This window comes from Chiloscyllium punctatum, chromosome 32 (genome assembly GCF_047496795.1).
Source record: "Chiloscyllium punctatum isolate Juve2018m chromosome 32, sChiPun1.3, whole genome shotgun sequence".
In the NCBI taxonomy this organism is placed as follows: Eukaryota; Metazoa; Chordata; class Chondrichthyes; order Orectolobiformes; family Hemiscylliidae; genus Chiloscyllium; species Chiloscyllium punctatum.
In genome coordinates, this window is record NC_092770.1 from 56,131,084 (window position 1) to 56,156,088 (window position 25,005).

Here is a 25,005-nt window from a genome sequence, read left to right on the forward strand (position 1 = left end):
ATCACTCTGGGTATATATTTACTGTCACTCTGGGTATACTTTTACTGTCACTCTGGGTATATATTTACTGTCACTCTGGGTATACATTTACTGTCACTCGGTATATGTTTACTGTCACTCTGGGTATACGTTTACTGTCACTCTGGGTATATGTTTGCAGTCAGTCTGGATATATTTTTGCTGTCACTCTGGGTATGCATTTACCATCACTCTGGGTATATATTTACCGTCACTCTGGATATATTTTTACCGCCGCTCTGGACATACATTTACTGTCACTCTGGGTATATATTTACCATCACTCTGGGTACTGTCACTCTGGGTATATTTTTGCTGTCAGTCTGGGTATATTTTTACCGTCACTCTGGGTATATTTTTATCATCACTCTGGGTATATTTTTACCATCGCTCTGCGTACATATTTACCGTCTCTCTGGCTATATTTTTGCCATCACTCTGGGTATATATTTACTGTCACTTTGGGTATACTTTTACTATCACTCTGGACATATTTTTACCATCGCTCTGGCTATATATTTACCATCGCTCTGGCTATATATTGACCGTCACTCTGGGTATATATTTACTATCACTCTGAATGTATATTTACTGTCACTCTGGGTATATATTTACCATCACTCTAGGTATATGTTTACCATCACTCTGGGTATATTTTTACCAACACTCTGGACATATTTTTACTGTCACTGTGGGTATATATTTACTGTCACTCTGGTTATACATGTACTGTCACTCTGGGTATATATTTACTATCAATCTGGGTATATTTTTACTATCAATCTGGGTATATTTTTACTATCAATCTGGGTATATTTTTACAGTCACTCTGGGTATGCATTTACCGTCACTCTGGATATATTTTTACCGTCGCTCTGGACATACATTTACTGTCTCTCCGGGTATATATTCACTGTCACTCGGGGTATATATTTCCTGTCACTCTGGGAGTACATTTACTGTCACTCTGGGTATATATTTACTGTCACTCTGGGTATACGTTTACTGTCACTCTGGGTATACATTTACTATCACTCTGAATATACATTTACTGTCTCTCTGGGTATATATTTATTGTCACTCTGGGTATATGTTTACTCACAATCTGGGTATATGTTTACTGTCACTCTGGGTATATGTTTACTGTCACTCTGGGTATATGTTTACTGTCACTCTGGGTGTATATTTACTGTCACTCTGGGTATATATTTATGTTACTCTTGGTATATGTTTACTGACATTCTAGGTATATACTTACTGTCACTCTGGGTATACATTTACTGACATGCTAGGTATATATTTACTGTCACTCTGGGTATATGTTTACTGTCACTCTGGGTATATGTTTACTGTCACTCTGGGTGTATATTTACTGTCACTCTGGGTATATATTTATGTTACTCTTGGTATATGTTTACTGACATTCTAGGTATATACTTACTGTCACTCTGGGTATACATTTACTGACATGCTAGGTATATATTTACTGTCACTCTGTGTACATATTTACCGTCTCTCTGGCTATATTTTTACCATCACTCTGGGTATATATTTACCGTCACTTTGCGTATATTTTTACTGTCACTCTGGGAATATTTTTTTCTGTCACTCTGGGTATATGTTTACTGTCACTCTGGGTATATATTTACTGTCACTCTGGGTATATATTTACTGTCACTCTGGGTATATGTTTACTGTCACTCTGGGTACACGTTTACTGTTACTCTGGGTATATGTTTACTGTTCACTGGGTATATTTTTATCATCACTCTGGGTATATTTTTTACCATCGCTCTGGGTATATTTTTGCCATCACTCTGGGTATATATTTACTGTCACTTTGGGTATACTTTTACTGTCACTCTGGGTATATATTTACTGTCACTTTGGGTATATATTTACTGTCACTCTGGGTATACGTTTACTGTCACTCGGTATATGTTTACTGTCACTCTGGGTATGTATTTACTGTCACTCGGTATACGTTTACTGTCACTCTGGGTATACGTTTACTGTCACTCTGGGTATATGTTTACTGTCACTCTGGGTATATATTTACCATCACTCTGGGTACTGTCACTCTGGGTATATTTTTGCAGTCAGTCTGGGTATATTTTTACAGTCACTCTGGGTATGCATTTACCATCACTCTGGGTATATATTTACCGTCACTCTGGATATATTTTTACCGTCGCTCTGGACATACATTTTCTGTCTCTCTGGGTATATATTTACCATCACTCTGGGTACTGTCACTCTGGGTATATTTTTGCCGTCAGTCTGGGTATATTTTTACCGTCACTCTGGGTATATTTTTATCATCACTCTGGGTATATTTTTATCATCACTCTGGGTATATTTTTACCATCGCTCTGGGTACATATTTACCGTCTCTCTGGCTATATTTTTGCCATCACTCTGGGTATATATTTACTGTCACTTTGGGTATACTTTTACTGTCACTCTGGACATATTTTTACCATTGCTCTGGCTATATATTTACCATCGCTCTGGCTATATATTGACCGTCACTCTGGGTATATATTTACTATCACTCTGAATGTATATTTACTGTCACTCTGGGTATATATTTACCATCACTCGAGGTATATGTTTACCATCACTCTGGACATATTTTTACTGTCACTGTGGGTATATATTTACTGTCACTCTGGTTATACATGTACTGTCACTCTGGGTATATATTTACTATCAATCTGGGTATATTTTTACTATCAATCTGGGTATATTTTTACTATCAATCTGGGTATATTTTTACAGACACTCTGGGTATGCATTTACCATCACTCTGGGTATATATTTACCGTCACTCTGGATATATTTTTACCGTCGCTTTGGACATACATTTACTGTCTCTCTGGGTATATATTCACTGTCACTCGGGGTATATATTTCCTGTCACTCTGGGAGTACATTTACTGTCACTTTGGGTATATGCTTACTGTCACTCTGGGTATATGCTTACTGTCACTTTGGGTATATGCTTACTGTCACTCTGGGTATATGCTTACTGTCACTCTGGGTATATGTTTACTGTCACTCTGGGTATATGTTTACTGTCACTCTGAGGATATTTTTACTGTCAATCTGGGGATATTTTTACGGTCAATCTGGGGATATATTTGCTGTCAGTCTGGTTATAGTTTAACTGTCAGACTGGATAATATTTGCTGCCATACTCTCTGTTTTTACTGTCACACTGGAAAAATCCTTATCTGACGAGAGCAATTATTACTTTAAATGTTTCCTTGAATAGCACGTGTTAAATATATCAGGTGATCTACCTGGCATATCAATAAGTGGATCAACTGGAGCATGGTTTGTACAATGAGGAATCGAAATCTGAGCAGGATCCTACAGTTGAGTGTTCAGGCTGTTGTGGTTGAGTACGTCAGTCTGAGTTAGCGTTCTACCTGGTGACTGTGCAGAGGGCAGCAGTAATTCCTGCCCCGATCCTGTGTTTGATGTGGGTGTGGAACTTCCAGGAATTACCTTTTAAAGAAAACGCCCTGAAGGCTTAAAGCTGACCAGTCCCCAGGACCTGACGGTATTGATCCTCAATTTCTATTAACGGATGAACAGTGGCTCAGCGGTTAACACTGCTGCCTCACTACGCCCGGGACCCGGGTTCAATTCCAGCCTTGGGCAACTCTGTGTGGAGTTTGCACATTCTCCCCATGTCTATGTGGGTTTTATCTGGGTGCTCCTGTTTCCTCCCTCAATCCAAAGATGTGTAGGTTAGGTGAATTGGCCATGCTAAATTGCCCGTAGTGTTCAGGGATGTGTAGGTTAGGTGCATTGGTCAGGGGAAATGTAGAGCAATAGGGTAAGGGAATGTGTCTGGGTGAGATACTCTTCAGCGGGTCACTGTGAACTTGTTGAGGCAAATGGCCTGTTTTCGCACTGCAGCAATTTTATGAACTGGTTGTTCTTAGATTTCCAGTGCAGACCAAAGAAGTTAGGAGAGACAAACTACAGGCTGATGTGAGTCGTTGGGAATGGTAATCCTTTCTAGAGGAAATGGTACCAGGGTGCTGAGACAATCATAAGAACAGGTCCTGCTGCCAAGTTTTAAATGGGTCATTCATGCTTGATGGATATATTTGGGGATGTCATTACTGGATGGATGCAGAGAAACCAGGAGATTACTTCCAAAGGCATTGAATAAGGTGTAGCATTGGACCATAAGAGCAAGTGTAGGCTGTTCAGCCTCTCCAACCTTCTCTACTATTCTAGATCATGGCTGATAATGTTAGCTTCATGCTGTTATTGAGGGGATATAGTGAGCTATTAATCCAGAGCCCCAGGCTGTTATTCAGGGGTCATGGGTTTGAATCCCCTCATAGCAGATAGTGAAATTTGAATTTTAAAAATCTGGAACTAAAAGCTAGCCTTATAGTAGTCATGTAAATACTATCAATTGTCATTAATCTCCTTAAGAGAAGGCAATTTGCCCTCTTTACCTGGTCTGGTCTTCATGTGACTCCTCACCTACAACTATGTGGTTTAGGGTGAGAGGGGAAAGATATAATAGAGACCTAAGGGGCAACTTTTTCACGCAGAGGGTGGTGCGTGTATGGAATGAGCTGCCAGAGGATGTGGTGGAGGCTGGTACAATTGCAACATTTAAGAGGCATTTGGATGGGTATATGAATAGGAAGGGTTTGGAGGGATATGGGCCGGGTGCTGGCAGGTGGGACTAGATTGGGTTGGGATATCTGGTCGGCATGGACGGGTGGGACCGAAGGGTCTGTTTCCATGCTGTACATCTCTATGACTCTATAACTCTACTCTCTGAGCAATTAGGATGGATAATAAACGTTGCCTTTACTAGCGAATCCCGCATCCTGTGGATGAATGTTTAAAAAGCCCTGCCCCTATCGTCATATGCCTTGATGTCATTAGTAACTAGAAATCTGTCAATCACTGTTTTGAACCTGCTCAATGACTGAGCTTCCACAGGTCCCTGGGGTACAGAAATCCAAACATTTACTGGGTATACACCTCTGGGTGAAGTGGTTCATCCTCATTTCAATCCTTTTATTCTGTGACTGTATCTCTGGGTTCTTGACTCCCTGGCCACAGAAGCACCCTTCCTGCATTTACCTGTCCATCCCTTTAATAGTTTTGGATGAGGATCTCATTTTCAATTAGGTCTTTTGAACTCCACCGAATGCAGGCCCAGTCTTCTCCTACGAGTCTCTATCTTTTTTTTGCTGCAAGAATCACATACTGGCCCACTCTCTGGATGTGCTCTGTTCTTTCTTCATGTTTCCATCCTATTCTGTTCAAGCATGGCCCTCACTTCTTTGGCTATCATCCTGGGCTATCCTATAATTAACTTGCCAATTCACTTTTCCTGCTAGCCCCACAATAGTCACATCTGTCCCACCAGTCCCATCGTCTGGATGATTTGGATCCAGTCTGGACAATCAGCTGTGCCTGTGTCAGGATCACCCGTGACAACCAGACCTCATTGATCATGTTCCATTCCTGAAGGTGTTCAACACAAAACACATGGACATTTGAAGTATAATAGTGTCCTCTAGGGAAGGAAATCTTCCATCCATACCTGGTCTGGCCTATGTGTGACTCCAGATCCACAGCAATGGGGTTGACTCTGAATTGCCATTTCCCACTCAGTTCAAGGGGTAGTTAAGGATTGATAATAAATGCTGACCTCACTAAGAACACACCCAGATAAGAAAAACAACAACCAAGGTGTCTTGGTTACATTAGCAGCTGCTCAGATTATGTCATTTCCTGATTTATTTCCCCGGATTGAACCTTGACAATTCAATTGCCATTTCTGATAAATACTGTCTTACCATTATGTCCTTATCAGAGAGGTTTTAATGCACATGAACCCCTCTTTTTTTTTTAAACACAAAATCTCTGAATAAAATCTTGTCTCGTCTTTTCTTTTCAATTCCTCTCTGGCCACAGGAGAGGTCCCAAAGGACTGGATGACAGCCATTATTGAAGGAGGGAACAAAAGATTAAATCAGGAAACTAAGGCCAGTCAGTGGTGGGGAAACCATTGGAAGCAATTCTGAGGGGCAAAGTTAATCTGCATTTGGAGAGACAGAGATTAAACAGTCATAGTCAATAATGGTCATGTCTGACCATTGAATGTTTTGAAGAGTTGACTCGGTGAATAGATGAGGGCAATGCTTTCGATGTAGTCCAGTTGGACATCAGCAAGGCTTTTCAGAAGGTCCCACATGAGACACTGACAGCAAAGATAACAGCCCACTGGATCTAAAGACATTTGACAAATTGGATCTACAGTTGGCTAAGTGGCAGGAAGCACAAAGTGATGATTGAGGGGTGTTTTGCCAAATGGAAATCTACGTCCATTGGAATCCCACAAGGGTCAGTGTTGGGGTCCTTGTTGTTTTTAGTTTATATAAATGATTTAGACTTTGAATTTGGAAGGTTGGTCAGTATATTTGCAGACAATGCCAACATTGGTGAAGTGGTAAATAGGGCTGAGGATAGCCCTAGACTGTAAGAGTTTACAGATGGGCTGATCAATGGTGAATGGAATTCAATCTGGATAAGTGTGAGGTGATGCACTTGGGCAGGACAAACAAGGCAAGGGAATACATGATAAACTGTGGGAAGCACCAAGGTTAGAGGGACCTTGATGTGCATGTCCACCAATCCCTTAAGGCATCTGAACAGGTGGACAAAGTGGTCAAGAAGGCATATGGAACACTTGTCTTTAATAGTGGAAGCATAAAGATTAAGAGCAGGAAGGTTATGCTGGAACTGTATAAAACATTGGTAAGATCACAGCTACAGTATTGTGTTCTGTTGTGGAATCCACATGATCAGAGGGATGTGTTTGTATTGGAGAGGATGCAGAGGAGATTTACCAGAATGTTGCCTGAGCGCTGGAGAGTTTCAGTTTTTTTTAGATTCCCTACAGTGTGGAAACAGGCCCTTCGGCCCAACAAGTCCACACCGACCCTTCAAAGAGCAACCCACCCAGATCCATTCCCCTACATTTATCCCTGACTAATGCACCTAACGCTATGGGCAATTTAGCACGGCCAATTCACCTGATCTGCATATCTTTGGACTGTGAGGGGAAACCGGAGCACCCGGAGGAAACCCACGCAGACACGGGGAGAATGTGCAAACTCCACATAGACAGTTGCCCAAGGTAGGAATTGAACTAGGGTCCCTGGTGCTTGAGGCAGCATTGCTAACCACTGAGCCACTGTGCCGCCCCTGTTATTAAGAGAGATTGGACAGACATGGGGTTGTTTTCCTTAGAGCAGAGGAGATTGAGAGGGAACATGACTGAGGTATGTCAAAGTATGAGGGGCATAGAAAGGGTAGATAGAATGAAACCTTTCCCCCTTGATAGTGACCAGGAGTGCAGATTTAAGGTAAGGGGCAGAAGGGTTTCGAGGAGATATGAGGAAAAGCTTTTTCACCCAGAGGGTGTTGGGAATGTGGAGCCCATTGCCTGTGAATGGATCAAAGCAGAAACCCCTCAGAACATTGAGGAAGTACAGTCAGTTCTGCTAGAAGGTGGTAGGTCCTTTCTTGTGCAATCCCATGTGTTAAGAAAATTGCGTAACAGCAGCACCATTTAAACAAATGGGGCTAGAGTCGCCTTATAACCAACACACACTTTAGAAACAGCATCCCCAATTTGTCAATCGTGTTATAGCGAATTTGTGTTAACAAAATGCGCATTATAGCAGAACGACCTGTATTGAGATGTGCCGGGGCAAACAAGGCGCTGGGCCAAGTGCTGCAAAATGGGATTAGAATAGTTAGGTGGTTATTTTTGACGAGCGCAGACTCATTGGGCCCAAGGACCTTCTCCTGTACTAAAGATCTCTATGACTGTGACTTTGATTCTAAACTGAATGTCAGAGCCATGTCCTGTGGCTCACTGCTGAGTTGTAATCTTTCTCTTTATCTACTTCAATCTTCCACTTTTTTTCTCTCATTTGTGGGACGTGGTCATTTCCGGCTGGGCCAGCATTTTTTGCCTATTCCAAGTTGCCCTTGAGAAGATGATACTGAGCTGTCTTCTTGAACCACTGCAGTCCCTCTGCATAGGTATACCCTCAATTCTTTTAGGAAGATAGGATTTTGACCCAGTGACAATGAAGGAATGGTGATATATTTCCAAATCAGGATAGTGAGTGGCTTGGATGGGAACTTGCAGGTGGTGGTATTCCCATGTATCTGCTGTCCTTGTCCTTCTCGATGGAAGTGGTCATGGATTTGCTATCTAAGGATCTTTGATGATTTTCTGCAGTGCACCTTGTAGATAACACACACTGCTGCTACTGAGCATCGGTGGTGGAGGGAGTGAATGTCTGCTCTGAGAAACCTGGTGTTTAATTGTACCCCACCATTTAAACCTGCTTTCCACGTTGACCATTAAGATTGTAGGTTTCGGTCCGAATTTTTAATCTTAGCTTAAAACCTGCACTGTAGGCAACCGTCCTCTGTGATAGCGTGTAATATCATAGAATGCCAGTTGGTGAAGGATAAAAGGAGCCAGTTTTTACACACTTCTATATTTAGTTGCAGAATTAAATATTAGAAGCTTGCAAATCATCACCCAGCACCTAATATCTACTTTTAGGAACTTAAGTTGGTGAGCACAACCTACATACAATTAACCAATTAATTGGTGGCAGAAAGCAACAATTTCAATGTGAGATAGGTGACAAGGTGACATTCCCAAAGGAGGTGAAAACAGTGGAGCAGTGGAAGGATAGATCAAGGTATGGGTTGGTGGTAAGAGCTGCAGATATACCTGAACAAGGCAAGCTTTGGAAGGACACGTTTAGACTTCACTTAGAGGGAGATGCCATTGCCCATTAGCCAGGTTTCCATCAAGGCCGTGATGCTTGGGGTACTGATCTATAGTGAACAAAGGACAGAAAGAAGGGGTGTGGAGAGGGCAGTGAGAGCCGATCCATTGGCAGAGTCCACTGTGGCAGGAGAAGGATAGGGAGGAGATTGACAAGATCACCCCTAGTCAGTGATCTTGGGAGTTGATGTGCAGGAAACAGTCAGTGCAGTAGCAGGGTGAGTCAATTGGAGAAGTTGGTCATGAAGAGACAGCAGAGAGAACTGAATACCAGCAAAGACCCGAAGGCAAGCTGGAGGCCTATCTAAGAGAATGAAAGCTAGGTCAGCGACAGGAGAGTAGGAAGGTGAAGTATCCTTTGACTGTTGTTTATATTAGGCTGCTTTGAGTGTCACCGACATGTGGGAGTGTTGAGTATTTCTTTAGTATTGTTGCTGAATCCCAGGTGACCAAAGTGTCTCTGGCTGGGTTTGGGTTTATCACATGCGAGCACCCAGTCTGTCAGCGATTACTTTCCTTCATTTTACATAGAACATCTCCTATTCATTTCATTCATTCATCGGATTTTTTTTTATTTCTTTTCTCAATGTAGCCTCTGATGCTCCCCCCTTTCGGAACGAAGCAGTTCGAGCATGGTTGGATTCCGTGTCCAGAGGTAGTTCTGTTTCTGTAAAGAAAGTCTGGGCATGAAGCTGCTTCCCTCTGCTTCTGTCGCAACTCTTCAGGGCAGCTTTGTCAGAGTGAGCCTGTCTGAATCAGGTTGTTGGGAGAGTAGGCAGGGAGGGAGAGAGCCAGAGCTCAACTTAGACTTGGGGCTAAGCAAAGAGATTGAGGACATTGTTGATATATGGGCTGAGGACAAGGTGAGTGAGAAAATATTCCCTTTCAGATCATTTCAAGTCCACGAAATGCTACTTTGCTTGCTTTTTCCCTTGGAAGTTTGACTTTTGATCTGTAATTATCTGAAGGGATTTGCTTTGCTCTTTCAAACAGAAAATATCAAAATCAAATCATTGCCCTCACAGTAACTGGAGTGAGAAACAATGACAGACAGAAAGCAGGAAGGGTGGGATTCAGCTATGCTTCTCCTGAAAGCTTTTGCTCAATAAACTGCATCTGGTTCACTGCTAAATTTGTATTATTTTGATATACAACAAGACAAACAGTGACGGGGTATTTCAGGCTGACAGAAGAAGAGGACATAGTGGGTCTCTGACAGAAGCAGAGTCCGAGTAGATGGCTGAAGATTGAAAGATGAGTTAAAGAGAGAGAGATTGTTCTACTGATGTAAGAGTAAAGGAGAACTTGACATGGTTGAGTAGCACAGTAAATGGTTCCAGAGTGATTGGGAGAATGCAATTAGATGGGGTGGGATATTAAAAAGTGTTGGGAATGAGGGGTTATACTGGGTGTCGTATAGGGTGTTGAGAGGGAGAGTGAGATTAGACTGGGTGGGATATTAAAGAATGTTGGAGTGATGGGTTATACTGGGTGGTACAGGGTGTGGGGAATGAGAGCGAGAGTGGGATTAAACTGAAATATTAAAGGATGTAACAAATGAATGGGAGAGTAGGATTCGACTGGGTGGAAAGGGTGTTGGAAGTGAGGGCGTTATACTGGTAGTATAAGATGTGAGGAGTGAAAAGGAGATTGGGATTAGACTGGGTGGGATATTAAAAAGCATTGGAAGTGAGGGCATTATACTGGGTGTAGTATAGGGTGTAGAGAGTGGGATTAGAGTGGGTGGGATATTAAAGGGTGTTGGAAGTGAGGGCATTATACGGGGTAGTATAAGATGTGAGGAGAGTGGGATTAGACTGGCTGGGATATTAAATGGTGTTAGGAGTGCAGCTATACTGGGTGGTATAGGGTGTGAGGAGCGAGGGGGGAGTGGGATTGGATAGGGTGTGATATTAGAGTGTTGTAGTGAGTGCACCTTATACCGAGTGGTCTAGGGTGAGGCGGAGAATGGAATTAGACTGGGTGGGCTTTGAATGGGTGTTGGAATGAGAGGTAATACTGGGTGATATAGGGTGTGGAGAGTGTGGACATTAGTTTGTTTTGACTTTGGGGAGTGGTGGTTGGTGGACAGTATTAAGGATTGTGAGGACTGCATTGGAAACTAGGGGGAAATAGTTGAATTTGATTCACCAATAGCTTGCTTCTAGTTTTGCCAGTGGTGAAACTATTGCAACTATCTTTAGTTTTAAATGCTGCACTATTATTTCCCCTGTGTCTTTGCTTTCTGGAGCCTTCTTTAGCTCTGTAAATCTTTGAGAGCTTGAAGGACTCCATACGATCTGACACCTGGTGTGTGGCTGCCTGAATGGCTCCTGCATTTAAGTCCATGTCAGCTGCCTTGACTCTAAATCTTGTTTCTTTTAAATGCTTAGCCTGTCTACCTTCTTTGGGACTCTCCTTCAAATTTTGACCAAACCTTTGGTCTTCTGACCTGATATCGCACTCTGTGGCTTGATGTCAAAATTCTTCTTGGTCACAATTTTTGTAAGCTTCTCAGGATCTTTTGCAAGAAATTTGTATTGTTTGATGATGAACATGCCCTGTTAGGAATGGAGCTGTTTTGAGGATTGTGTTAGAGTACTATCAGAGGTATAGACGTGCTGCAATACTTTCAAATGGCTGGACTGTGACTGAAGCAGTGTTTCAATTCTTCTGCTTTGTGTGTTGCATCCCCAGAACAGCAGATAGAGGTGGAATTGAGCCCGGTTGAGGATGACAACGTAGATGACGAGGAGGATGACGACGGAGCAGCGTTTGAGGACGGTATGCTGAGTGATTGAATCTGAGAAGATTGAGTTTCAGATGCAAATGAAGGGGTTCGAGGATGATACACTGAATATTCCATAGATGTCATGTATGTTGTGAACTTAGTGCCATTGACAGCACGGAGTAACGTATGTAGGTTTTCGAGCAGTAGGTTGGTGAACATGCGAGTGACGGGAACACAGAGAGGCTGCAGGTGAGAGGGCAACAACAGAGCAGGTGAACACCATTTCCTTCACTCATTAAAACAGAAGATCGTTCAAAGGTGTGAACCTAGTAGACACTAATGTTTCCACAGATACGCAAATACAGCAAACAGTTGAGTATGTAAATGATATAAGAAAAAGTGAGGTCTGCGGATGCCGGAGATAAGAGTCGAAAAGTGTGGCGCTGGAAAAGCACAGCCGGTCAGGCAGCATCCAAGGAGCAGGACAGTTGACGTTTCACATACAAGCCCTTCATCAGGAATTTTTGGGGGCGAGGTGGGGAAAGGGGCTGAAAGATAAATAGGAGGGTGGGGGTGGGGGTGGGAGACGGTAGCTAGGAAGGTGATAGATAGATGAATGTGGGGGGTTGATAGTGGTCGGTCGCAGGGGAGATTGGACAAGATAGGTGGGAAGGAAGATGGACATGTAGCAAAATTCAAGAGGGTGACACTGAGTTGGAGGGTTGGATCTGGGATGAGGTGGGAGGGAGGGGAGATAAGGAAACTGGTGACGATATTGGTCCTGTGTGGCTGGAGGGGCTTCCCAAGGTGGAAGATGAGGCATTCTTCCTCCAGTCATTGGGTGGCAGGGATTTGGTGATGGAGGAGGCCCAGGACTTGTATGTGATTAGCAGAGTCGGCCACAGGGCGGTGTGGATGTTAAGTGCATGTGTCGCAGAGATATTTTCTGAAATGCTTCGCAAGTTGGCATCCTGTCTCCCCAATGTAGAGAGGTTCACATCGAGACAATAGACAATAGGTGCAGGAGTAGGCCATTCTGCCCTTCAAGCCTGTACCACCATTCAATATGATCATGGCTGAACATCCTTAATCAGTATCCTGTTCCAGCCTTATCTCCATAACCCTTGATTCCACTATCCTTGAGAGCTCTATCCAACTCTTTCTGAAATGAATCCAGAGACTGGGCCTCCACTGCCCTCTGGGGCAGAGCATTCCACACAGCCACCACTCTCTGGATGAAGATGTTTCTCCTCATCTCTGTCCTAAAATGGTCTGCCCCGTATTTTTAAGCTGTGTCCTCTGTTCGGGACTCACCCATCAGCGGAAACATGTTTCCTGCCTCCAGAATGTCCAATCCTTTAATAATCTTATATGTCTCAATCAGATCCCCCCTCAGGCTTCTAAATTCAAGCCCAGTTGCTCCAGTCTTTCAGCGTAAGGTAATCCAGCCATTCCAGGAATTGACCTCGTGAACCTACGCTGCACTCCCTCAATAGCCAGAATGTCTTTCCTCAAATTTGGAGACCAGACTGCACACAATACTCCAGATGTGGTCTCACCAGGGCCCTGTACAGCTGCAGAAGAACTTCTTTGCTTTCATACTCAATCCCTCTTGTTATGATGGACAGCATGCTATTAGCCTCCTTCACTACCAGCTGTACCTGCATGCTTACCTTCATTGACTGGTGTACAAGAACATCCAGATCTCTCTGTACTGCCCCTTTACCTAAATTGATTCCATTTAGGTAGTAATCTGCCTTTCTGTTCTTGCCACCAAAGTGGATAACCATACATTTATCCACATTAAACTGCATCTGCCATGTATCTGACCACTCACCTAACCTGTCCAGGTCACCCTGTAATCTCCTAACATCCTCATCACATTTCACCCTGCCACCCAGCTTAGTATCATCAGCAAATTTGCTCATGTTATTGTAAAAAGCTGCGGTACCCCACTGGTCACTGCCTGCCATTCTGAAATTGAGCCGTTTATCTTTGTTTCCTGTCAGCCAACCAACTTTAATCCAAGTTAGTACCTTGCCTCCAATACCATGTGCCCTAATTTTACTCACTAACCTCCTATGTGGGACTTTATCAAAAGCTTTCTGAAAGTCCAGGTACACTACATCTACTGGATCTCCCTCGTCCATCTTCAGAGTTACATCCTCAAAATTCCAGAAGATTAGTCAAGCATGATTTCCCCTTCATAAATCCATGCTGACTCTGACCTATCCTATTACTACTATCCAGATGTGTCGTAATTTCATCCTTTATCATAGACTCCAGCATCTTTCCCACCACTGAAGTCAGACTAACTGGTCTATAATTTTCTGTTTTCTCTCTCCCAACTTTCTTAAAAAGTGATACAACATTCGCCACCCTCCAATCTGCAGGAACAGATCCCAAATCTATCGAACTCTGGAAAATAATCACCAACGCATCCAAGATTTCCCGAGCCACCTCCTTCAGTACCCTGGGATGTAGACCATCAGGCCCCGGGGACTTATCAACCTTCAGACCTAACAGTCTCTCCAACACCAATTCCTGACAAATATAAATTCCCTTAAGTTCAGGTCCTTCAGCCACTGTTACCTCAGGGAGATTGCTTGTGTCTTCCCCAGTGAACACAGATCTGAAGTACCCATTCAATTCTTTTGCCATTTCTTGGTTCCCTGTAATATATTCCCCTGTTTCTGTCTTCAAGGGCCCAATTTTCGTCTTAACCATTTTTTTGCCTTACACATATCTAAAAAAGCTTTTACTACCCTCCTTTATATTTTTGGCCAGTTTACCTTCGTACCTCATTTTTTCTCTGCATATTTCCTTCTTACTAATCCTCTGTTGTTCTTTAAAAGCTTCCCGGTCCTCCGTTTTCCCACTTATCTTTGCTATGTTATACTTTTTCTCTTTTAACTTTATATGTTTCTTAACTTCCCTCGTCAGCCACGGCCACCCATGCCTCCTCCTAGGATCTTTCTTCCTTTTGGGAATGAACTGATCCTGCATCATCTACATTATTTGAGGAGTTTGCACATTCTTCCCGTGTCTGCGTGGGTTTCCTCCGGGTGCTCCGGTTTCCTCTCACAGTCCAAAGATGTGCAGGTCAGGTGAATTAGCCATGCTAAATTGCCCGTAGTGTTAGGTAAGGTGTAGATGTAGGGGTATGGGTGGGTTGTGCTTCGGCGGGGCGGTGTGGACTTGTTGGGCCGAAGGGCCTGTTTCACACTGTAAGTAATCTAATCTAAAAAGTAATCTAATCTAATCTAATTATACACAGAAATATCTGCCATTGTTCTTCCACTGTCATCCCTGCGAAGGTATTGCACCATTGAACTTTGGCCAGCTCCTCCCTCATAGCTCCATAGTTCCCTTTATTCAACTGAAATATTGTCACTTCCGATTGTACCCTCTCCCTCTCAAATTGCAGATTGAAGCTTATTGTATTAGCAACAGTCACACTAGATAAGGTGTTTGTATATGCAGGAAAATCTCTTCCAGATGTGGAAGGATCCTATGGGACCTTGGATAGAGGTGAGATATGGGTGCTGGGAGTAGAGGGTGGGTTGGTGGAGGGCGTGGACCTAACGAGGGAGTCACGGAGGAATGGTCCCTGCGGAATGCTGATAGGGATGGGGAGGAAAATATTTCACTGGTGAGGTCTGATTGTCGGTGGCGGAAATGGCGGAGGGTGATGCAGAGATTGTGTCTGGAGATTCGTGGGGTGCAAGGTGAGGACCAGGCGGTTTCTGTCCTTTTTTTGCGATTGGAGGGGTGGAGTTCAAGGGCAGAGGTGCAGCAAGTGGAGGAGTTGTGCCTGAGGGCATTGTTGATCACATGGGAGGGGAAATTGTGGTCCTTGAAATAGAAGGCCATCTGAGATGTCCTGGAGTAGAATTGCTCCTCCTGAGAACAGACATGGCAGAGGCAGAGGAATTGGGAATAAGGGTTAGCATTTTTACAGGAAGGGTGTGGGACGAGGTGTAGTCCAGGTAGCTGTGGGAGTCAGTGGGTTTGAAGTAGATATCCATGTTGAGTCGGTTGCTGGAGATGGAGACAGAGAGGTCAGGAAGGAGAAGGAGGTGTCCGAGATTGTCCAGGTGAACTTAAGGTCAGGGTGGAAAGTGTTCATGAAGTTGATGAACTGTTCAACCACCTCGTGGGAGCACAAGGTGGCACCTCCACTAATCTGTGGATACAGCGCATTATTCTCCACCATTTCCATCACCTACAATCAGACCCAACCACTAGAGATATATTTCTCTCCCCACCCCTATCTGTGCACTGCAGAGACCATTCCCTGCGTAATTCCTCATTAGGTCAATGTCCCCCACCAACCCACCCTCCACTCCCGGCACTACCCCCACCTTTTCCTCTGCTACATTGATGACTGTATCAGCACCACTTCGTGCTCCCAAGAGGAAGTTGAGCAATTCATCAACTTCAACACCTTCTACCCTGACCTTAAGTTCACCTGGACCATCTCGGACACCTCCTCCCCTTCTTGGACCTCTCCGTCTCCAGCGACTGACTCAACACGGACACCTACTTTAAACTCACTGACTGGTTCTCACTTTCCACTCTGCTAATCTCCGGATATATTATCCTCCGCTATTTCCATCACCTACAATCAGACTCTACCACCAGAGATATATTTCGCTCCACAGACCTATCTGTGTTCCGCAGGGACCATTCTCTCCATGACTCCCTCGTTAGGTCCTCCACCAATCCACCCTCCACTCCCAGCACTTTCCCTTACCACTGCAAGAAGTGTAAAATCTGTACCAACACCTACCCCCCTCACCTCCATCCATGGCCCCAGAGGATCCTTCCACATCCGGCAGAGATTATCCTGCACATCCAAAACACCTCATCTATTGTGTCAGTTGCTCTCGATATGGTGTCCTCTATATTGGGGAGACAGCACACCAACTCACAGAACATTTCTAGACACACACACACACCAAACAACCTCAGTGCCCTGTGGCTAACCACTTCGCTTCCCCTTCCCATTCCACCAAGGACAAATAAGTCCCGGGTCTCCTTCAACACCAAATCCAAGCCACCCGACAACTGAAGGAAGAACACCTCACCTTCCACCTTGAGACCCTCCACCACACGGCATCAATATCGACTTCACCAGTTTCCTTATCTCCCCTTCCCCCCCACCTCATCCCAGATCCAACTGTTCAACTCGACACCACTCTCTTGAACAGTGATACATGTCCAGCTTCCTTCCCACCTACTCACTCCACCCTCCGCTCCGACCTGTCACAATCATCCCCCATCTGCATCTATCTATCGCATTCCCAGTTGCCATCCCCTTACCCCGGCTCCCACACTGCTATTTATCTCCATGCTCCCTTGCTCACAGCCTCCCTGATGAAGGGCTGTTCTGCTTCCCGGATGCTGCCTGACCTGCTGTGCTTTTCCAGTGCTATACTGTTCGACTATGTAAATGATATGTTGGTCTTTATTACAAGGGATTGGAGTACATGAATAAAGAGCTCTTGCTACATTGTATACGACCTTGGTGAGACCCACCCTGGAATATTGTGTTCCGGTTTCCACATTTAAGGAACAATACATATGCAGTGGAGGTGGTATAGCGAAAGGTCACTAGATTTGTCCTGACTTTGACTGTGATATAAAGATGCTGAGTAAATTGGTTGACACCCTCTTAAGTTGATGAGAGGTGATCTGAATGAAGCATTCAAGATTCTGAAGAGGTTTGTCAGGGTCAACGCTAACCCCTGGGTAAGGAAACTAAAACAAGGCAACACAGGCTCTGGATTTGGGGAAAATCATTGAGAAGTAGAGAAATATCTTACTGAAAGTATTGTGAACCTTTGAAATGTTCTATCCCAGAGGTTTGTGGATGGTCCATCACTGTATTTATGAAAGACTGAGATAGACATGTGTGTTGTCTCCTCCTCCTGTGAATTGTTTAATTTTCCACCACTATTCATGACTGGATATGGCAGAGCTTCGATCTGATCCATTGGTTGTGTGATCACTTAGCTCTGTCTGTCTCTTGTTGCTTATGCTGTTTCGGATGGATGTAGTCCTGTTTGGTGGCTTCACCAGGTTGACACCTCATTTTCAGGTATGCCTGGTGCTGCTCCTTGCTCACCTTCTGCGATCTCCATTGAAACAGGTTTTATCCCCTGACTTGATGGCAAGGGTAGAATGGGGAATATGTCAGGTTTCAGATTATTGTTGAGAATACAGTTCTCCTGTTCATTGCCCACAGTACCTCATAGATGTCCACTCTTGAGTTACTAGATTTGTTCAAAGTCTGTCCCATTTAGCACAGTGATAGTGCTACATAACATGATGGAGATCATTCCCAATGTGAAGGTGGGACTTGATCTCCACAAGGACAGTGCGGTGGTCACTCTTACCAATACTGTGGTGGACAGATGCATCTGCAGCTGACAGATTGGTATGGGTGAAGTCAAGTATATATTTCATAGTTGCAAACGCAGTGGTCTGTTAATGGTAACCCTGATTAGTAACAATGGTTTGACGCAATGAACCTGTTAAGCTCCTGTAACTCTGCAATATCTTCACAAAGCCAGTTGCAGCAGTTGAAAATGGTGTGTCACATGTCAGAACAACAGATTGGCCAGAAATGTGGACAGTGATGTCCCATTCCCCCCAAATCAAACACTTGTCATCAGCTTCAGACAAGGAATCCAGTCATCAACTGAAACCTACAGTTCATCACAATGTTGCTGTCCCTCACTGACCCAGACACACACTCCTTCAAGATGTCCTGGACACACTGTCCCTCAGGATGACCCAGACACACTGCTCCTCACTGACCAAGATACACATTCCGTCAGGATGTCCCAGACACACTGTCCCTCACTGACCGGGGCACACTGTCCTCAAGTTGACGCAGATACACTGACCTTCATTAACCAGGACACACTGTCCCTCACTGACCCAGGGTCAAAACGTGTGGAGCTGGAAATACACAGTAGGTCAGGCAGCATCCGAGCAGCAGGAGAATCGACATTTCGGGCAAAACCCCTTCATCAGGGTGACCCAAGCACACTAACCCTCACTGACTGAGACACACTGCTCCTTAGGGTGACCTAGACACACTGCCCCTCACTGACCCTGACACACTGACCCTCAGGGTGACCCAGACACACTGACTCACACTAGCGCACACATGCTGACCCTCAGCGTGACCCAGACACACTGACCCTCAGCGTGACCCAGACACACTGACCCTCACTGACCCAGACACACTGCCCCTCAGGCTGACCCAGACACACTAACCTTCAGGTTGACAGGAATACATTGTCCCTCACACCAACAGGGCCACACTGAACCCCGGGGTAACAGGGACACACTGAACCCCGGGGTAACAGGGCCACACTGAACCCCGGGGTAACAGGGACACACTGAACCCCGGGGTAACAGGGCCACACTGAACCCCGGGGTAACAGGGCCACACTGAACCCCGGGGTAACAGGGCCACACTGAACCCCGGGGTAACAGGGCCACACTGAACCCCGGGGTAACAGGGCCACACTGAACCCCGGGGTAACAGGGCCACACTGAACCCCGGGGTAACAGGGACACACTGAACCCCGGGGTAACAGGGCCACACTGAACCCCGGGGTAACAGGGCCACACTGAACCCCGGGGTAACAGGGACACACTGAACCCCGGGGTAACAGGGCCACACTGAACCCCGGGGTAACAGGGCCACACTGAACCCCGGGGTAACAGGGCCACACTGACCCTCACACTGACGTCGCTGATCACAATTGTCTTTGTTGTTGACAGATATCGCGTCAGACGCAGAGGCCGAGAACTTGATGATTTCTTACACAGAGGAGCTGGAGCAATTAGTGCGGGAGAAGGAGGAAGCCTGTGGTGAGATTGGTACTCCAGGTAAATCCTCAGTGATATCCATCTGGCTGTCAATCATCATCAATCAATCAGTCTGTTCTATACAAAATATTGGAATAGATCATAGGTGAGGGAGTGGCCTCACCAGACAGAGCCATATAGATAATGGGAGGAAAGGTAAATTCAGGAATGTGTCTCTGAATAAGAAGCAAGGGAGTAAGGACAGTGCTGATGCATTCAAATCCATGATATTGGGGGACAGCAAGTCAATGCAGTCGTACACACATGACCAAGGAAAGGGGTGATATTCACTAAGTGTGAGCAGGACGATGTGAGAGACTGGCACGAGGAGAGGAGCGAATTCTGTGATGAGAATTAGTATAATGGAGGCTGCTTGGGGAAATGTACATTGTAAGGAATTTCCTGGGGGGCTGAATACAGATGGGATGCAGTTTATTGTCGTGGAGAATATGTAAGGGTCCTTGGTGATCAGATAACAGGCCTTATGGTTTGAATTCCAGTTCTGAGTCACTGAAGGCCTGCAGTATAGTTCAACCAGAATGTAATCATGGAGAATGGATTATTTAGTTGCTAAAGATTGAAGATTGGGACAGGCTCAGAATAGCGCCTTTTACCTTCACTATTAAGTAAAAGGAAGTGTTTTCAACCAAAACCTGACCCTGGAATAGGTTCTGAAAGTCAAAATTAAAACAGAAAAGACTGCTAACAGTTCACAGGTCACCCAGCATTGATGGAGAGACAGAAACAGAGTGAATGTTTCAGACCAGAAATATCTTCTCAAGGTCTGAGGTGAGGGTAAGGCATAAAGCAAGGCTGTCTTCATCAACGTGAACAAAGCTTTTGTTTTGATAAATCATAAGGCTGCGCATTGTGCGCCAATGATTGGGATTGCCAAGAAATTTCATCCAACTAACAGGAACACACTGACCCTCAGGGTGACCAGGACACACAGTCCCTCCAGTTCCATGTATATTAAAAATGGTGGACTGGGATTCAGTCACATAGAACATAGAAAAATACAGCGCAGTACAGGCCCTTCGGCCCTCGATGTTGCGCCGACCGAAGCCTACCTAACCTACACTAGCCCAATAACCTCCATATGCTTATCCAATGCCCGCTTGAATGACCATAAATAGGGAGAGTCCACCACCAATACTGGCAGGGCATTCCATGAACTCACGACTCGCTGAGTAAAGAATCTACCCCTAACATCTGTCCTATACCTACCACCCCTTAATTTAAAGCTGTGTCCCCTAGTAACAGCTGACTTCATTAGCGGAAAAAGGTTCTCACTGTCAACCCTATCTAAACCCCTAATCATCTTGTACACCTCTATCAAATCTCCCCTAAACCTTCTTTTCTCCAATGAGAAAAGTCCCAAGTGCCTCAGCCTTTCCTCATACGATCTTCCTACCATGCCAGGCAACATCCTGGTAAACCTCCTCTGCACTCGTTCCAATGCCTCCACATCCTTCCTATAATATGGCAACCAAAACTGCACACAGTACTCCAGATGAGGCCGCACCAGAGTCTTATACAACTGCAACATGACCTCAGGACTCCAGAACTCAATTCCTCGACCAATAAAGTCCAGTACGCCATATGCCTCCTTCACAGCACTATTTACCTGGGTGGCAACTTTCAAAGATCTGTGTACATGGACACCAAGATCCCTCTGCTCATCCACACTACCAAGTAGTCTACCATTAGCCCAGTAATCCATCTTCTTGTTACTCCTACCAAAGTGAATGACTTCACACTTAGCTACATTGAACTCCATTTGCCACCTTTCTGCCCAGCTCTGCAACTTATCTATATCCCGCTGTAACCTGCCACACCCTTCTTCGCTGTCCACAACTCCACCGACTTTCGTGTCATCCGCAAACTTACTCACCCAGCCTTCAAGCCCCTCCTCCAGGTCATTTATAAAAATGACAAACAGCAATGGTCCCAAAACAGATCCTTGTGGAACACCGCTAGTAACTGCACTCCAAGATGAACTTTTACCATCAACTACTACCCTCTGTCTCCTTCCAGCCAGCCAATTCCTAATCCAAACCTCTAATGCACCCTCAATGCCATACCTCCGTAGTTTTTGCATTAGCCTGCCATGGGGTACCTTATCGAACGCCTTGCTAAAATCCATATACACCACATCTACTGCTTTATCCTCGTCCACTTCCTTGGTCACCTTCTCAAAGAATTCAATAAGGTTTGTGAGGCACGACCTGCCCTTCACAAAACCATGCTGACTGTCCTTGATCACATTATTCCTATCCAGATGATCATAAATCCTATCCCTTACAATTCTCTCTAAGACTTTGCCCACAACAGAAGTGAGACTCACTGGCCTATAGTTACTAGGGCTGTCCCTACTCCCCTTCTTGAACAAGGGGACCACATTTGCTATCCTCCAGTCTTCTGGCACTATTCCCGTAGACAACGACGACATAAAAATCAAGGCCAATGGCTCCGCTATCTCCTCCCTAGATTCCCAGAGGATCCTAGGATAAATGCCATCAGGCCCAGGGGACTTATCTATTTTCATCCTTTCCAGAATTTCCAACATCTCTTCCCTACATACCTCAAAGCCGTCTAATCTAATTAATTGTGACTCAGTATTCACATCGGCAACAATGTCCTGTTCCTGAGTGAATACTGACGAAAAGTATTGATTTAGTGTCTCTCCAATCTCCTCTGCCTCCACGCACAACTTCCCACTACTATCCTTGACTGGACCGATACCTACCCTAGTCATCCTTTTATTGCTGACATACCTATAGAAAGCCTTTGGGTTTTCCCTAATCCTACCAACTAAGGACTTTTCATGTCCCCTTCTCGCTGCTCTTACCTCTCTCTTTAGATCCTTCCTGGCCACCTTATAACTCTCAATCGCCCCAACTGAACCTTCACGCCTCATCTTTACATAGGCCGCCCTCTTCCCTTTCACAAGGGATTCCAATTCCTTGTTAAACTACGGCTCCCTCACACGACCCTTTACTCCCTGTCTGATTGGTACATACTTATCAAGGACACCATTAGCTGTTCCTTGAACAATCTCCACATATCATTTGTGTTCTTCCCTTGAAGCCTATTTTTCCAATCCACACATCCTAAGTCATGCCTCACCGCATCATAATTTCCCTGCCCCCAGCTATAACTGTTGCCCTGCAGTGCTCCATCACTAGAGTAAAAGTCACCGAGTTGTGGTCAATGCCCCCGAAGTGCTCACCTACCTCCAATTCTAACACTTGGCCTGGTTCATTACCCAGAACCAAATCCAGTATGGCCTCACCTCTTGTTGGCCTGTCTACATATTGTGTCAGGAAACCCTCCTGCACACATTGGACAAACACCGACCCATCTAACGAACTCGAGCTATAGCTTTCCCAGTCAATATCTGGGAAGTTAAAGTCCCCCATAACAACCACCCTGCTACTTTCACTCTTCTCCTGAATCATCCTCGCGATACTTTCCTCTACTTCTCTCGGACTATTAGGAGGCCTGTCGAAAACTCCTAACAGGGTGACCTCACCTTTCCGATTTCTAACCTCCGCCCAAACTACCTCAGATGGCAAGTCTTCCTCCATCACCCTTTCTACTGCTGTAATACTATCCTTGACAAGCAATGCCACACCTCCCCCTCTTTTACCCCCATCTCTGACACTACTAAAACATTTAAACCCTGGAACCTGCAACAGCCATTCCTGTCCCTGTTCTACCCACGTCTCTGTAATGGCCACAACATCGAAGTCCCAGGTACCAACCCACGCTGCAAGCTTATTTCTTATACTGCTGGCATTGAAGTATACACACTTCAAGCCACCTTCCTGTTTACAGGCACCCTCCTTCGAGATCGATGCCATGTACCTAACCTCCCTACACTCAAGGTCCTGTACCCTAAAGCTACAGTCCAGGTTCCCATGCCCCTGCAGAGTTAGTTTAAACCCTACCAAAGAGCACTAGCAAACCTCCCCCCAAGGATACTGGTGCCCCTCAGGTTCAGGTGTAGACCATCCTGTTTATAGAGGTCCCACCTTCCCCAGAAAGAACCCCATTTATCCAAATACCGGAATCCCTCCCTCCTGCACCACCCCTGTAGCCACACATTTAACTCCTCTCTCTCCCTATTCCTCGACTCTCTATCACGTGGCACAGGTAACAAACCAGAGACAACAACTCTGTTCGTTCTAGCTCTGAGCTTCCAACCTAGCTCCCTGAAAGCCTGTCTAACATCCTCACCCCTCTTCCTACCTATGTCGTTGGTGCCAACGTGGATCACGATCTGGGGCTGCTCCCCCTCCCCCTTGAGGACCTGGAAAACACGTTCAGAGACATCACGTACCCTTGCACCTGGGAGGCAACATACCAATCGTGAGTCTCTGTCGCCCGCAAAACCGCCTATCTGTGCCCCTCACTATTGAGTCCCCAATAACTATCGCTCTACCTTCCTCCACCCTTCCCTTCTGAGCAACGGGGACAGGCTCAACAGAAACTCCTCTGAAAGTGTGGTGAGAAATCACTGAGGAATGAAATTGTAGGAAGTTGGAAGAGCATTGATGCTCTTGTCAAAATTCAAGAGAGTGAGTGGGCAGAGCTGAGTATGGTGGGCCATCGCTAAGGAGAAGATGCTAAAAAAGCTGAATGGCTTGAAGATGAATAAATGACCTGGACCAGATGGACTATACCCCAGAGTTCGAAGAGAGATATCCCAAAGAAACAGCAGAGGCATTCATGGTAATCTTTCAGGAATCACTAGAATCAGGAAGGGTCCCGGAGGACTGGAAAATCATGTGAGGCAAAAAATGGTAAATTATAGCCTAACCTTGGTCCTGGCTAAGATCCTGGAATCTATTGTAAAGGATGAGATTTCTGAATACTTGGAAGTGTATGGTAAATAGGGCAGAGTCAACATGGTTTCACCAAGGGGAGGTCATGCCTGACAAATCTGCTAGAATTCTTTGAGGAACACCAAAATTGGAGGTGTAGTGGACAGCGAAGAGGGTTACCTCAGATTAGAACAGGATCTGGATTAGATGGGCCAATGGGCTGAGAAGTGACAGATGGAGTTTAATTCAGATAAATGTAAGATACTGCATTTTGGGAAAGCAAATCTTAGCAGGACTTATACACTTAATGGTAAGGTCCTAGGGAGTGTTGCCGAGCAAAGAGATCTTGGAATGCAGGTTCATAGCTCCTTGAAGTACATCTCTATGACTATGACTCTAAGTAATGAGCAGGTTAAACTAAGGAGAGCTAATAGATATTATCTACCTGGATTAGATTAGATTAGATTACTCAGAGTGTGGAAACATGCCCTTCGGCCCAACCAAGTCCACACCGACCCTCCGAAGAGCAATCCACCCAGACCCATTCCCCTACATTTACCCCTTCACCTAACACTACGGGCAATTTAGCATGGCCAGTTCACCTAACCTGCACATCTTTGGATTGTGGGAGGAAACCAGAGCACCCAGAGGAAACCCACGCAGAC

The 25,005-nt window shown here is 45.1% G+C and overlaps 1 protein-coding gene across 1 annotated transcript in view; it reads left to right on the forward strand.

Annotated features, from left to right (window-relative positions):
* Positions 1-25,005, forward strand: part of LOC140458192 (protein-methionine sulfoxide oxidase mical3a-like) — a 433,786-nt gene that overhangs the window by 316,823 nt on the left and 91,958 nt on the right. The window contains exons 31-33 of the mRNA XM_072552428.1: positions 9,483-9,545; positions 11,588-11,674; positions 19,425-19,532. Of these exons, the coding sequence (XP_072408529.1) occupies positions 9,483-9,545; positions 11,588-11,674; positions 19,425-19,532 (258 nt within the window). The remainder of the gene's footprint in view (positions 1-9,482; positions 9,546-11,587; positions 11,675-19,424; positions 19,533-25,005) is intronic.